Here is a 14,251-nt window from a genome sequence, read left to right on the forward strand (position 1 = left end):
TGTCCCAATAATGCCCTTTATATAGTTTTTCTTTTCCCCAGGAGATTATCAAGTTGAGGATCACACAGGGTATGTAGTTGTCATGTCTCTTGGGCACAGTTCTTCAGTCTTTCATGACATTGACATCTTTTTAGAGTATAGGCCAATTATTTTAGAAAACTTTTCTCAACTTGAGTTTGTATTTTTTCTCATGAATAGATTCAGGTTATGCATTTGGGACTAGAATACTACTTAAGTGATGAGTCCTTCTCAGGGTTTCACATCCAGATATGAGATCTGTTGTTTCCTTATTGGTGATGTTAGTATTAAGCTCTTAATGAAGTTTCCTGTTTAGTTTTTGTAGTTTTTCTTTCTTAGTTTCTAAGTAATTTGTGGGAAAATACTTTGAGACTGTCTTGATCTCCTGTTCCTCATTAAACTCTGCCCCCCACCCTTTTTAGCATCTATTGATGCTAAAATGCCTAAATGCATTTTTGTTGTGGTTGCAAAAAGGTGATTTCCTAATTCTGTCATTCCTTTTATATGTATTAGTTGACATTCTAGCATAAGGAAGCACTTTTCCTTGTTTTATTTGTTATCAGCGTGGACTCATGATTTTGTACAGTGGATTATAATTCATTACCATTTTTATTTATTTTAATGCTCAAATTGTTCCTGATTTGGCCAGAGCCCCTTCAAACAGGGTCTTGCATCCTTTGATGTGCTGTTATCTTTTTGAGCATATTGTGTTTTGTGGCACAGGATATTCCTGGCCTTTCTTTAATTTTGTAGGTGAAGCATTACCATATAGTCAAAACTATACAAAAAGTATTCTTTGAAGTATTATTACTCTCCCTGCCCCTTGTTCTCCACCCTAGTCCCCCTCCCTCTTATAGGTAAATGGTCTCATTAGTTTCAGGTTTATCCTTTCTATGTTCATTTTTTCTTACACAAAAGGGAGCATAGTAAAAATGCTTTTTTGCCCTTCTTTCACTTAGTATGTCCTAAACAATCCTGTACCATTTCCTAGGGATCGTCCTCCTTTTTCTAGTGTATACATATCCATTTATTCCGTGAATCTTGGTTATTTAGGTAGATTCCAGTATTTGTGCAAATAATGCTGCAATTAATAACCTTGTGTACTCTTTATTTTTGTATTGTTGGGCATGAACATTCTGAAAAAATTTCTAGAGGGGGAGTTGTTGGTCCAAAAGGTAAATAAATGCATGTAGTTTTGTTATTGCTCAGTTCCTCACTGTGCAGGTTGTACCTTTCTCCTTCCCACCAGCAACAGGTGAGGGCACCTGTGTCCCCACAGCTTGTTCACAGTGTGGTGACTTTTTAACTTTTATGCCAGTCTGGTGAGTGTAAATGATACCTCAGTGTAGTTTTAATTTGTATTTTCCTTAAGGGTGGAGTTGAGCATGTTTTTCTTTGTTTAGGACTGTTGTTATTGTTCATGGCTTTTGCTTATTCGTGTATGGAATTTTTGTAATATTTTCCCCTCACGTTTTAAAAGTTCTTTTGCTGTTATAGCTAGTTCTGTGATCCATTGCAGATACTTCTCCTAATTTTCCATTTGTCTCTTGCTTACGGTGTTTTTGGCTATGCAGAAATTTGTTTTTACGTAGTTATTAAATTCATATCTTACATTGCATCTAGAATTGATTTGAGTCATATTTGGAAAGTCCTCCTATATAGCTGGGTTATAGAGGAATTCACTCAGAAGCATTTTGTAAAGCAGGTGTTTGCTTACTTGTCTTTTTAACTTTGCATTAAATAACCGCCAAACTAATTTTTGTGGGATGGCTGAGGAGCAGGATAATAAAGGAAATTAATAAAAATCGCAGTTGGCTTATAACAAGCTATAAATGTGATGGAAGACGATCAGAAATCTAGACTTGGAGTAGGGAGTAAATTTCCTTAGTAGGGATTAGGTAGACACTTTTGTCCCTTGATTTAATGATCACTGATAGTAAAATTGCATTTAAAAGTGCATGCCTCTCAGTGGCGATTCAGGCGTTGGCATGCCTGAAACCCTGGACTCAGGTTCGGTACCCTTTCGACGGAGCTGGCATTAGGAAGTGGCACAACTCAGCTGTTGTGTGTTCTGCATTTTGAAAGTGTTCATGTAAACACTAGTGGGTACATGTCACCTCAACTGCTTGGCATAGGCTATGTTCACGTGCCTACTTCTGCAGGTAGATTAAAAAATACCGCTCTCCTAGAAGCTGGGGTTAACAAATTGAGAATTTCTTCCACTGAGAACCTAGAAGCCAGTTTGAATGAGGCCAAAATAAATGTGACTCAGCTCCTGAACTAACTTTACAATGAAAAGAGTTCCTCAGACCCTCACTCGGTTGAATCACTTTTAGTACATAGCCGTTATTTTAGATTTGATTATCGGTATGATAAGAGCAGCATATTCAAGGAAGAGAGGACTGCTATATGAAGCAAAACACATCAGTCTAACCAAAAATAACAGCGGACAGTCTCAAGGCAAAGGAACAAAAGGGAAAACTACAAAAGGCAAATGTAAACATCGAAAAGCAAGAACTGAAATCATAGTAGAAAATGGTTAATTATAGTAAACAACCACATCACACAGTGGCTCCGGGGAAGCACTGTGATAACACAGTCCGAATATGAAAGTTTGTAATGTGAACTATGGTCGTTATTAAAAGGTTCGGTTACATTTGCAGGAACCTGTGTCAAGTGCTTTAGAAGTATTCTCATTAAAATTATAATTATTTTACATGTAGAGAGGGTTTGTTATAACAGTATTAATAGCAAACATTCAGCCCTGTGATTTCCATGTTGGATTTTATTTAATTCTCCCAGCAGTCCCCTGAAGCTGACAGACAAAAAGGAGCTCTGAGAGACTATTTTCCCCATCTGAAACCCCAAATGAATACCTTTTGTGTCCTTCTAGATCTGAATTCTATAAGCACATTGTGCTTTCTGGAGGTTCTACTATGTACCCTGGACTGCCGTCACGGTTGGAACGAGAACTTAAACAGCTTTACTTAGAACGAGTTTTAAAGGGAGATGTGGAAAAACTTTCTGTAAGTATCAATCAATAATCCAGCTGTTAACATACTTTTAAAACCCTGTAAAGTAGCTTGTGAATCTTGACAACCACCAGAGGGAGCATGAAGTCTTCCTAAACTAATTATTAATACAGTCATTTGCAGCCTTGAAGAGATAAGAGGAAGTGAATGGTTCGAGGTAAACTCTCTTTCAGAATGCTTGTGCTACCTGGTCACCTCACCTCCCTGGTCACCTCTGAGTCAGTGGCTGGAAGCAGTGAGATCCAGGGCCAAATGTTCTGATTCATCTGTAACAGCCTGGAGTCAGGGTGCCTCTAAATGCACGGGAAGAACCTGCCTTATAGGAGTCCCCCCTTTTCTGCGGGGGATACGTTTGAAGGCCCCAAGTGGACGCCTAAAACCGCAGATAGTACTGGATCCCACGTATACGATTTTTTCCTATACGTGAATGCCTGTGATAAAGTTTACTTTCTTAATTAGGCACAGTAAAATACGACGATAATAAAATAGGACAGTTATAACAATATACTGGAATAAAAGTTATAGGAATGTGGTCTCTCTCTCAAAATATCTTCTTGTACTACACTCACTCTTCTGTGATGATGTGAGATGACAAATTGCCTGCGTGAGGAGATCAAGCGAGGTGTTCTACGTAGGCCTTGTGAATGTAGTGATACGTCAGAGAGAGGATCATCTGCTTCCAGACCATGGGTAGCAAACCACAGAAGACAAAACCGCAGATAAGAGGGGACTGCTGTACTATGGAGAGAGAAATGCCTCTTTGGGGGTTTTGAGTTTGGTTTTTTTTTACCTTTTTGGATATGTAACCAGCCTTCAGTGCTACCCTTGGACTGTCTCATTTCTGATTCTAGGCTATTTTTCTGGCTGTTTCTTGCATATGTCTTATCTCCCTAATCAGACTGTAAAACACCATGTGTCAAATATTTTGTCTCCCCAGCTATCCTGGCTCTTGAAACAGACTTAAATTGGTAGTTGTTGATGTGTAGAATAGAGAGAGATTTTTAAACTAGTATGTAATAGTCGATGGTTATTTGGGATTGATTTTTCTTCTACAAACACTGGAGTGTGTGAAGTACAGTACGTATACTCTGCATTCAGCCAGAAGTCATTCAGTTCTGAGTTCTCCTCTTTGTCCCAACAACTTTGATTGGCTGTTAGATAATGAGATTACATAGGACAGAGGACTTGTGTTTTGGAGATACTAATGTCACATCTGTGACTCGAATTGTGGAAATTAAATTGAGTACGGACTCACATACATTAAACAAATTAAAAGACTCAAAAGGAGCCATGTTGTCTAAGTACTCCGCTTATTTGTCTGATTTTATTGAGTTATACATACAATTTAAAATTAGCCTCAGGTGATTATTTCCTTATTCAGCAAAAATTTCTTGACATCCTTCTGGGTGTTAAACACTTGTCTTAGGTGCTAGGACAATCAAAACATGGTAAATAGAAACAAAATCACTGCTTTTATTCTATGAATAATACTTCAATAGTAATAAGCACTGTGAAGAAAACTAAAGTGAGGTCAGGGGCTAGTAAGTGGTAGTGATTGGGGAGATGGCTTGATCGTGTTGTGTGGTCAGGGAAAGACTCTGATGAGATCAGTTCTGAGCAGAGAATGGAGTGAGCGGGTGAGCCACGTGACTATCTGCGGGAAGAATCTTCTAGGCAGGAATACCAAGTGCCAAAGCCCTGGGTTGTCAGGATGTAGGTCTTTTTCAGACACAGTAAAGGATTTAGCTTTAGTCCTAATGAGATAGAAAGCCTTGGGAGGGTTTTGAGCAGAGAAGTGATAAGATCTGACCTCTTTTTTTTGTTTTGTTTTTAATGGTTATTTATTTTTGAGAGAGAGGGATAAAGTGCAAGCGGGAGAGGGGCAGAGAGAGAGGAAGACACAGAATCTGAAGCAGGTTCCAGGCTCTGAGTTGTCAGCACAGAGCCTGATGTGGGGCTTGAACTCAGCAGACCACGAGATCATGACCTGAGCTGAAGTCAGATGCTTAACCGACTCAGCCACCCAGATGCCCCGGATCTGACTTGTTTTTAAAGAATCACAAAGCCTGGGTTTGCCTGGGTGGCTCACTCAGTCGGTTAAGTGTCTGACTCTTGATAGCTCAGGTCTGATCTCAGGCTCGTGAGTTCAAGTTGTTTTTTTGTTTTTAAAAAAGAATCACTAAGTCTGGTGTGAATAGATTGTTGGGGGAGGGAGGAAGAAAGAAGGATGTAAAAGGATGCCTTCGCAGGCTCAGAAGGAGGAGACAGGAGACGGAGGTTTATGAGATGGAGGAGGAGGTGTGAAATGGTTGTGTTGGAGAGAAGAGAGAAGAGACATGTAATGGGTTTGCCGTGCTGCACTGAGGGGCTCAAGTAAGGTAAGCGATGCAGTCAAACCAACACTTTTGAGTTTCTCACCTGTTGTGTTCAGTTCCTTGAGGGCAGCTACAAAGTAGAGAGTTGAACACCCAAGTCGGTGTTTTGAGAGGCAGAGGACAAAGTCACTAAGGATAACACCAGGAAATGGTGGTGAGAGCGTACCCCCATGCATAGTAGGAGCAGGGATGAGAGGAAGAAACCCGGGGGTCCTGTAGGTGACTTGGCAAGGAGGAGTGGTGGGTGGAATGGTCTGATAGAATGAGCTTCAACTTTGGAGTTGTAGGGAGGAGGGAAAGAGGCGCAGCAGTGAAGAGCAACAGTTGATCAGAACCTCCAAGGTTAGGAAGGTGGTGATGTGAGGAAACCAGCAGCCAGTTGAGAGAGCTGCAGGGGCAGCAGGGTCTTGAGGGGCCATTATTTTTTCAGTTTACATCCAAGTTAGTTAGCATATAGTGCAACAGTGATTTCAGGAGCAGATTCCTTAGTACCCCTTACCCATTTAGCCCATCCCCCCTCCCACACCCCCTCCAGTAACCTTCTGTTTGTTCTCCATATTTAAGAGTCTCTTCTTATGTTTTGCTTCCCTTCCCTTATGTTCAGCTGTTTTGTATCTTAAAGTCCTCGTATGAGTGAAGTCGTATGATATTTGTCTTTCTCTGACTAATTTCACTTCTGGCTGTTTTTATAAATAAAGTTTTATTGGAACACAGCCAGGCCCCCCCCCTTTTTTTTATGTAAGTAAACTGGTGTTTTTATGTGTCATATACTATCAGATCTCACAGTTCCATTTATGTGACGTGAAGACAACATGACATAGTTTACTTGGAATCTTGCAGGATTTGTGGCACAGTAAATTAAACCATGGCACTTTAAGGTTTCTCTTTGAAGCGTGGACTGATCACACAGATTGAGGTGTATTTTTATTAGGCAGTCAATAGTGGCTAAAGATGATAAAACTTTTCCCACTTATCTTTAATTTTGGTTACTGTTTTGATTTTTTCCAGCATCCCCAAGGCTTATTTGACTATACTTGGCCTTGTTTATTTTGAGAACATTTCATTTCAATTTGAAGCAATAGAAAGTGAGCTTTGCTTATAAGAAAAGAATTTCAGTCTTACTCTTACATGGGACTGCAGTCAGAGGCGTTAGACCTTGAAGAAACCATAGAAGTCCTCTTACCCAAACTCTTGACTTGACATCTGGCTAAATGATATGCTCATGTGGTCATCACCAGTTGATGGGAAAACCTGCCACAATCAGGACTGTGGTACTTGGGCTCTGTCAGTAGGCTGATCGTGGAATTTGTTGTCCAAATCAAGACACTTCTGAGAGTGACAGAGGGCGTTGTTAATAGTGATGCGGCAACAAGTGTAAATCAGAACTGCTCTAAGCACTCTGGGATGGATGTGTGATCTCCTAGTTGTGAGCTTTTGGCAGATGACAAAAAATATCTCTGTACCTCAGACACCAAATCGCACCATCCTGCTTACCTCACAGGACTGCTGTGAGAATTCAACAGGAGAACGTATGAACAGTCATTTTCATGAAGCAGAAAGCATTATGCACGAGTGACACTCTGTGATCCCCTCTTTCTCCTTTAGAAATTTAAGATCCGAATCGAAGATCCACCGCGCAGAAAGCACATGGTGTTCCTGGGTGGTGCAGTTCTGGCAGATATCATGAAAGACAAAGACAACTTCTGGATGACCCGACAAGAATACCAAGAAAAGGGTGTCCGTGTGCTGGAGAAACTTGGTGTGACTGTTCGATAAACTCACTCCAGAGCTTGCTCGCATCACACCCCTAATGCTTTCTTTTTTCCTTTTTGCCAATCTTTGAACTCATTCAACTCCAGGACGTGGAAGAGTCCTCTCTGTGCCCTTTGACTGGAAAGGTCAGGTTTTATTCTGGTGTCTTGGGGGAAGCTTTGTTAAATTTTTGTTAAAGTGGGTAAATCTGTTTAATTCAGCCACTTCCCTACAAACACAACGAGAGGGCAAAGGGTCCCCCCGTCTGCTGCTTTGTTTCTTCTAAGTAGGCATTTAGATCATTCCTGTCGGCTTCCTATTTTCACTTTACTGCTCTAATGCTGCTAGTTTTAGTCTTTAGCACACTAGGTGGTATGCCTTTATTAGCATAAGAAAAAAACTTTAACAGGAGCTTTTACATATTATTGGGGTGGGGGTGGTAAGGGATGGGTGGGCAGCTGCTGAACCCTTTATGGCATTTCCTCTGTAGTGTGGTGCTTTCAACAGTTACTGCACAGTTTAAGTACCTTAAAGCTTCTGGAATTAACATTGTAGGGAAATGTTAGGCTCAGAATTAAAGTGTTTGGGATGGGATTTTGCGTGGGGGGAAGGGGTGGTCTTTGGACTTTTTAATTTTTGAGCTTTTCTGCTCTGAGGTATGTAAGATGAAATTTATTTCCAGTCCTTTGATTTGGCAGGTTTTCTTCGACTTTTGGTCTGCCTGGAACTGTTTCCATTTGATGTAAAGAGCAAGTGTAATACTCCATTACCATGTGGCTTAGCGATTTTTTTTTTAATTTTTATTTTTTAAATCAACCATGTTAGCTGGGAATAGACTCCCTAGAATCTATCAGTGGACAATTGACAATTTAAAAATGCTTTTGGAAATTCCAAGTACAGATTAGAAGAGTGCTTAAGAATGCTTCTTTCTATACCAGAAGCATTAAGGTACTCCAGTGCCAAGTGCCATTCTTACAGTTACTCTTTTACATAACTGACCAGTGCTGATTTAAGAAGAAGAAGTAGACGCATATAAATAATTACTGGCGGTAGGTTACAATTTTGGGGTTAAAAATAACATTGAAACATGGGACTTGTTGCCAGTTGGGTAATTTTCATTAGTCTTTTTATTATTTTAATTTGCAATCTGGAAGTGGAGTATAATTTGACTACTTAAAATGTTGTTGGCAAAAAAAAAAATCAAGATTTAAATTTGTATTCGTGCTGAAAAAGTAATCATAACTAGTAAGTAAGTCTCAGTCGTCTTATGCCTGAAAGAAGAATTGTTGGTGTTTTGTAAGTGGTAGCAGACTTTTCTGTGTCAGAAAATCATATTTATGAATCTGTTGGTACTGCTTTGTATCTGAAAAAAATATCAAATAGTACTCAGATTTGAATTCTTTCTAAATTTGAAAAATAAAGTAATAAGAAACTCTGTCATGCTAAGTACAAAATGCAGATTCTGGGGGAAAAGTGTTTTCCTTCATTTCAAAATATTCTTTACTAATAATGGCTTTGAAAGAGGAAGCTTAGTTTTTAGGTGACTACATTTGGAAAAATTATTGGCTTTAAGACCTTTTTTGTGAAAAAACTTAAAAGTCAGTTTACATGAAATAAGCAGCAAAAGAAGGTTAGTTTTAATAATGCAGCTTCTGTTCATATTAAGTATTTTTTGTCTGTTTTACCTCACTTTGAACAAGTAAAAGAAGTTAACCTGCATGCTGGACATGCCTCAGTACACGTGAATAGCCTATGAATAAAGTGTACTAGATTTTAGGGACATGGGTGTCAGTCATTTTGGAATTCTCAAGTGTTCCTAAATCATGTTCTAACTCCCCCTAGCCTTTTGAGTCCTGGACTTGTTAAAGGACACACACGTAGGACCAGTACCTACCAGCTGTTCATTTCAGGTAAATTGGATGAACTCTTGGCCTTTGGTCATGATTTTAATATATGGGGGTAGAAAACAACAAGGACAAGGATGGACTCTTACAACAATGAGAGAGCATTTATCATTTGCCCCTTGAATGTAGAATTTGGTTTTAATTTCAGTATTCTGCTAGCAACCAGGACAGTTAAAATGGTGTATTTATATATATAATATAATTTTAAAATTCCACTTTCTAATTTTTCTATTCCAAGGCAAAATAATGTATTTAGTTATTTGGGGGGTAGTTGAAATATTAGGTTTAACTGGAGTTGTCAGGTGGGAGTCCCTCAAATTAACATATTTTCTGTTTTAAAAGAGATCTGATTTTTAGCTCTTGAGAGCCATTGTCACTTAAATTTCCAATAATGATTAAAATTTCTTTTTAAATTAGAATTGCCAATGCCTTGACCTTTGAGAAGGGTTTCTTAGAAATAAGTCCTACATTTAAACTTCTTTCTTTAAAACATGGTATTGGATGTTGACTTTTACACAGTTCTGAGCACTGTTAACAATATCTGGAAAGTGTTTTGCGAGATCAATGGAGAGTTAAACATTCTACATTTAACGTGAATACACGTCTTTTTGATTCAGAAAATAAAATCAGATTTTTGAAAGTAAATTTGAATTTTATCTTGGTTTTGCCTGTTAACATTTTTCTCTTTAGTTTCATTTTCATATTTTTATTCATGTTTTCATTTTTGCTAATGCAAGGTGGATTGACAATTCCATGCTAGTTGTTAGGCCAAGTTCCGTTCAATGTTGTGTTTTTATTTGGCCAAAAAACGTCTTTATCTTTGGTGTGATTTTAAATAAGGAAAGGAAAAAACTAGCAGTAAGAGCAAATTACAGGTACAGCTGTATTAGAGGGTCCCCCCCTCCCTCCGCAAGCAAACTGTCTTTCCTGAAAGACTTAAGGTGGCTTTTACAGTATTAGGAAAGCTAGACAGATACATATGTCACTTGACCCTTTTCAAAGACCTTTTAGCTCATTTGCAGACTTTTGGCATATTATTTTTAACACAACTAAAGGGTGAACTTTTTAAAAACTCACCTTCCTTTACTTTCATACTTGCCTTTGAGGATAGGGGCTGAGGAGTAGCTGATAGAATTTTTGTTTATCCTTCTTCATGAACTTGTACGCTTGGATTTCACTGCTCCCTTCATGGCCACGTTCCCCCAGGACTTCCTGAGGTCTGCCTCTGGTGTCTTACCAAGCTCTTGGTTGCCAGAATAATGTGACAGCCGTCCCCGTGTGTTACAGAGGAAGAAGTTACTGGGCACTGCTCCTTGGTCTCCTTGGTGATAGAATGAGTGTTTTAATGCTCTTCGTTTGTTTTTCTTCACCCATAAACTTTGACCACTGTATAATTGCGTGTGGAACTGCACTAACTTTAGAACCATTAGTAAGGGCACCCAACGACAGTGAACCAGAAGCTCAAGGAATTATTTTAGCTCAATATTTAACACGTAATCTAATCTTGGACTAATTGACCAACTGCCCACAATACCCGGAGTATTTGTAGGCTCACTTTTTTCTCCAGCTCAAATTGACCTATTAAAAGCTTGAATACCTTGTAAAGGCCAAATTGCTGACTTTAACCACTATATTGTAAGTAACCTTAGCTATAGAATAGAAAAACTCGTGTTGGGGTTGTAAATAAGGCAGCTGTTGTATAAATGCCACCGATTTTTGTACTAAGTATTTTAAAAACCTCCTATAGCATCTTGCTCTTCATTGTTTAAATAACATCTGAAGTTAGGGAGAAAGAAGCTATTAAACCATAGTTACTTTTATTTAAATCATCTGCACCATGGCAGTGACAAAAAAAATGCTTTGGGCCTATTATAAGTATTTTACTTTGTGTTGTGTAAAACGTGTTCTTTTGTGTTATTTGCGCCTGTCATAAGCATCTCATGTTGTGTTAGATGTAAAATCTCTAACTGGGTAGGGGGAATCCAAATGATTCTTTAGGAGAACAGTTCCTGTCCTGTCTCATATCTACCCTCAGTTCCTCCCCAGCCACTAGAGGAAAAAGACTGGGAAGGACTGCAAATAATTTTCCTTGAAGTAGAAGCATTAGTACTGTAACTATGCTTACATGTACCAGCCAAAAGGTTTGGGTTTGGGACATGCAGAAAAAGCAATCACAAGGTTAGTAAAGTGTGGTTTTTAAGCCCCAGGTTGACTCCCAAGAACACTGCCTCTGGCCATTAACATCAAGTTGAGCTTTTGCCTGGTGGATGCTTTGTTTTAAAGATTAGTGGAAAGGATACTCTCCCAAGCCTCTTTGCTCTTCCTTGAATGTGGGTTTGGAAAAGAGGGCCCTAACTCTCAAGAATTCAGAGTTCTGTGCATCAAGAAAGTAATTATAAATATTTGAATGCAAACGTATTGACATCGAATGAAGGTTGACATTTTAAGCAAGGAAACTGACGTTAAGACCTGCCACAATATTAATTTGATCTTTTTGTTCATTGACTGCCTTGATGTTGTGTGCAGGGGTTGGGGTTTTTTTGGTTTTTGGTTTTTGTTTTTTTCAGGCATATCCTAAAATACGCACAAAGAAATTGCAAGGCCTGTGTTACTTTAGGAAACCAAATCTAAGGATTTCCTGAGTGAGGAAGACTTCTCTTAACTGCTCTTAGATTTTCCTATCTCGTGGCAACTCAGTATTTGAAGAGTAAGAAATTTGGGCCTTAACTGAGGCTCAAATGTCAAAAATAAGTTGGTGACATACATTTGACCCCTTGATTTGAAACCTTCATTGTGACCTCCATGTGTGTGGGGTTTGTTTGTTTTTTCCCTTAGATCTAAAGCTTCTGGCATTAAATTTTAAGAACTGTTGAAAGGCAATGTGGGTTCGGAACCTAAAACTCTGATGACTAGGTACAATTCAAAAGACCTCGATGATCAATTAAAGGGCCATTTTGCTTGTTTTGTTTTTACTTAGAGCTTTAGGCGGAATTTAACATACTAAGTATCCTATAGGAAGTGCTGTAGGTAGAGTATAATTACCTGAATTTAAAAAATGATCGAATTACTTGCCCCCCTTGATATGCCTTCCTTGATATGAAGTCAATCTCATGAAGTGTTTAAATGCGAAGGTTCCTGGCCTCACTCTGGACCTACCGAATTCGGGGCGGAGGGTCTGCCTGCTTTCCAGCTGCGCCGATGGTTCTGCTCCCCATCAAAGCTCTCACTCCCCTGCGGTACAGGCAGCCCCGGAGAATGGGCCTTGCCCCCGACGCACACCTGCACGCCCTTGCCTCGCTCTCCTCCTGACACCTCGCACAGCCGGCAGCAGATGGGTTCAGAAGTGAGATGGGAACAGGCCCTGGAATCCAGTGTGCTGGTTTCCTCCCCCAGACAAACCTCACCCCTCCATCCTGGTGGGTGATAGGAGCCTTTCCTCAAAATGCAAATTCTTCTGGGAAGGTTAAAGCACCATTAGCCATTCACACATTTGTGTGAATTAAAAGGAAGTCCAGTGACTCAGATTGACACCTAGTGAAGATTACCATCTGTTTGTGATTTAAGGCAAGTTAGGTCTGTAAGTTTGGCCCCAGGAGTGCCTTGGAGAAAACAGGCCGACTCCAAGGAAATGTGAAGTTACTGGTTGATTACCTTTTAGGGGCGGTGAAATAACCAGACTACACTGCTTACTTCAGCATTGCTTTGAGAGAGGTTTTCCCCTCACCCTGACTTGCACATTTCCCAGCTCCCCGAACTTAAGCTCCTACGGCTAGTGCTGCAAGTCAGCCATTTGACGGATGAAAACGATTTGTAGACTGGCCAAGCAACCCACCTACCCGATGTAGCTTTACTTCTGCGGAGAAAATACCTGTTGCAACTTCCTTACAACTGACGTACAAACGAACTTTTGGATGCAGCTTGGAGACCCACCTATATACACAGAGTTAAGTTTTGATTTTTTTGAAAGTAGAAACCCAGTTCCAAAATTTGGAAGTTTGTGGCATTCTGTTATCGTAGAATGATAGCTGCTAGAGAGAGAAATAAAAGCTTACCTCTGCATTTGCTCTTTTAGGCAAGGATAATTTTATTTATTTTTTAATTGTTTTCGTGTTTAAAAGAATACCATAAATGTATTGTCTCACAGTTCTAGAGGTCAAGGTCCAGAATCATTTTCACTGTGTTCAGGTCAGGGTGATGACAGGCTGGCTTCTTTGGAAGACTACGGGAGAGGAATGATTTCCCCGAGGCAAGGATCATTTTAGCCAGAGATTTAAATGAGGAGGAGGGAGGGGGGCGTGCCTCTCCTATACATTAAAATTCAGTAGCTGCAGGTGAGTGCATGCACGAGGAAAATTAAATAAGCGGCTGCAGGTAAGGAGGTGGTTAGTTTTCCGTGTAGGAACCCTCTCTCAGAAGGAGTTTGACAGATCCTCTGGGTGAGTAGAAAGTTACTTTTCTCTTCTGAACCTAGTTCTTCTACAGCCCATACAAGAAAGCTTCAGAGCTTTCTCCAGCTGGAGAGTGTGCAGTTGATGCTGGGTTCGTTTTCTTGCTCTTTGCCGGCCTACATATCTCCTAGTGTTTTCACCATGAGAGCTTCTCTTAAGTTTTTGTTTCAATCCAGAGCGCACAGCAAATCGCCTCCAGCCTTTCGAGCACCACCTCTGACCGTACAGTTAGCTAAAAATGCATATAGAGTGTTTATAAGCCTCGTTTGTTCCAAATGTTGACCTGAAATTTTTGTCCCAAAGTGGAAGTGCTTAACTGTTCGTAATGATCAATGGTCCTTTAATAACTGCTATAAATACATTTCTTACCACGTAAAAGCTGAAAAATCACAAGGTCCTCTAAAGCAGAATGCTGTTCATGTGGTATGTTTGGAGGTATCGGTGTTTACTACTTGGCTTTTCTTAAACGGGTGGAAGCGATGTTAGGAAAACTATCTTCTGAGACTTTAAACTACTGTTCTTTTAAAAATTGTGTGACGGGGCGCCTGGGTGGCTCAGTCGGCTAAGCGTCCAACTTCGGCTCAGGTCATGTTCTCACAGTTTGTGAGTTTGAGTCCCGCGTCGGGCGCTACGCTGACAGCTCGGAGCCTGGAACCTGCTTCAGATTCTGTGTCCTCTCTCTCTGCCCCTCCCCTGATCACACTCTCTCAAAAATAAATAAA

At 39.9% G+C, this 14,251-nt stretch overlaps 1 protein-coding gene across 1 annotated transcript in view; it reads left to right on the forward strand.

The window, feature by feature from the left end:
- Positions 1–9,726, forward strand: part of ACTR2 (actin related protein 2) — a 38,089-nt gene extending 28,363 nt beyond the window's left edge. Inside the window, exons 8-9 of the mRNA XM_027072331.2 lie at positions 2,912–3,044; positions 7,031–9,726. Coding sequence (XP_026928132.1) covers positions 2,912–3,044; positions 7,031–7,201 — 304 coding nt within the window. The 3' untranslated portion in view covers positions 7,202–9,726. The remainder of the gene's footprint in view (positions 1–2,911; positions 3,045–7,030) is intronic.
- Positions 9,727–14,251: the final 4,525 nt, after the last annotated feature.

Source organism: Acinonyx jubatus, chromosome A3 (assembly GCF_027475565.1).
Source record: "Acinonyx jubatus isolate Ajub_Pintada_27869175 chromosome A3, VMU_Ajub_asm_v1.0, whole genome shotgun sequence".
NCBI lineage: Eukaryota > Metazoa > Chordata > Mammalia > Carnivora > Felidae > Acinonyx > Acinonyx jubatus.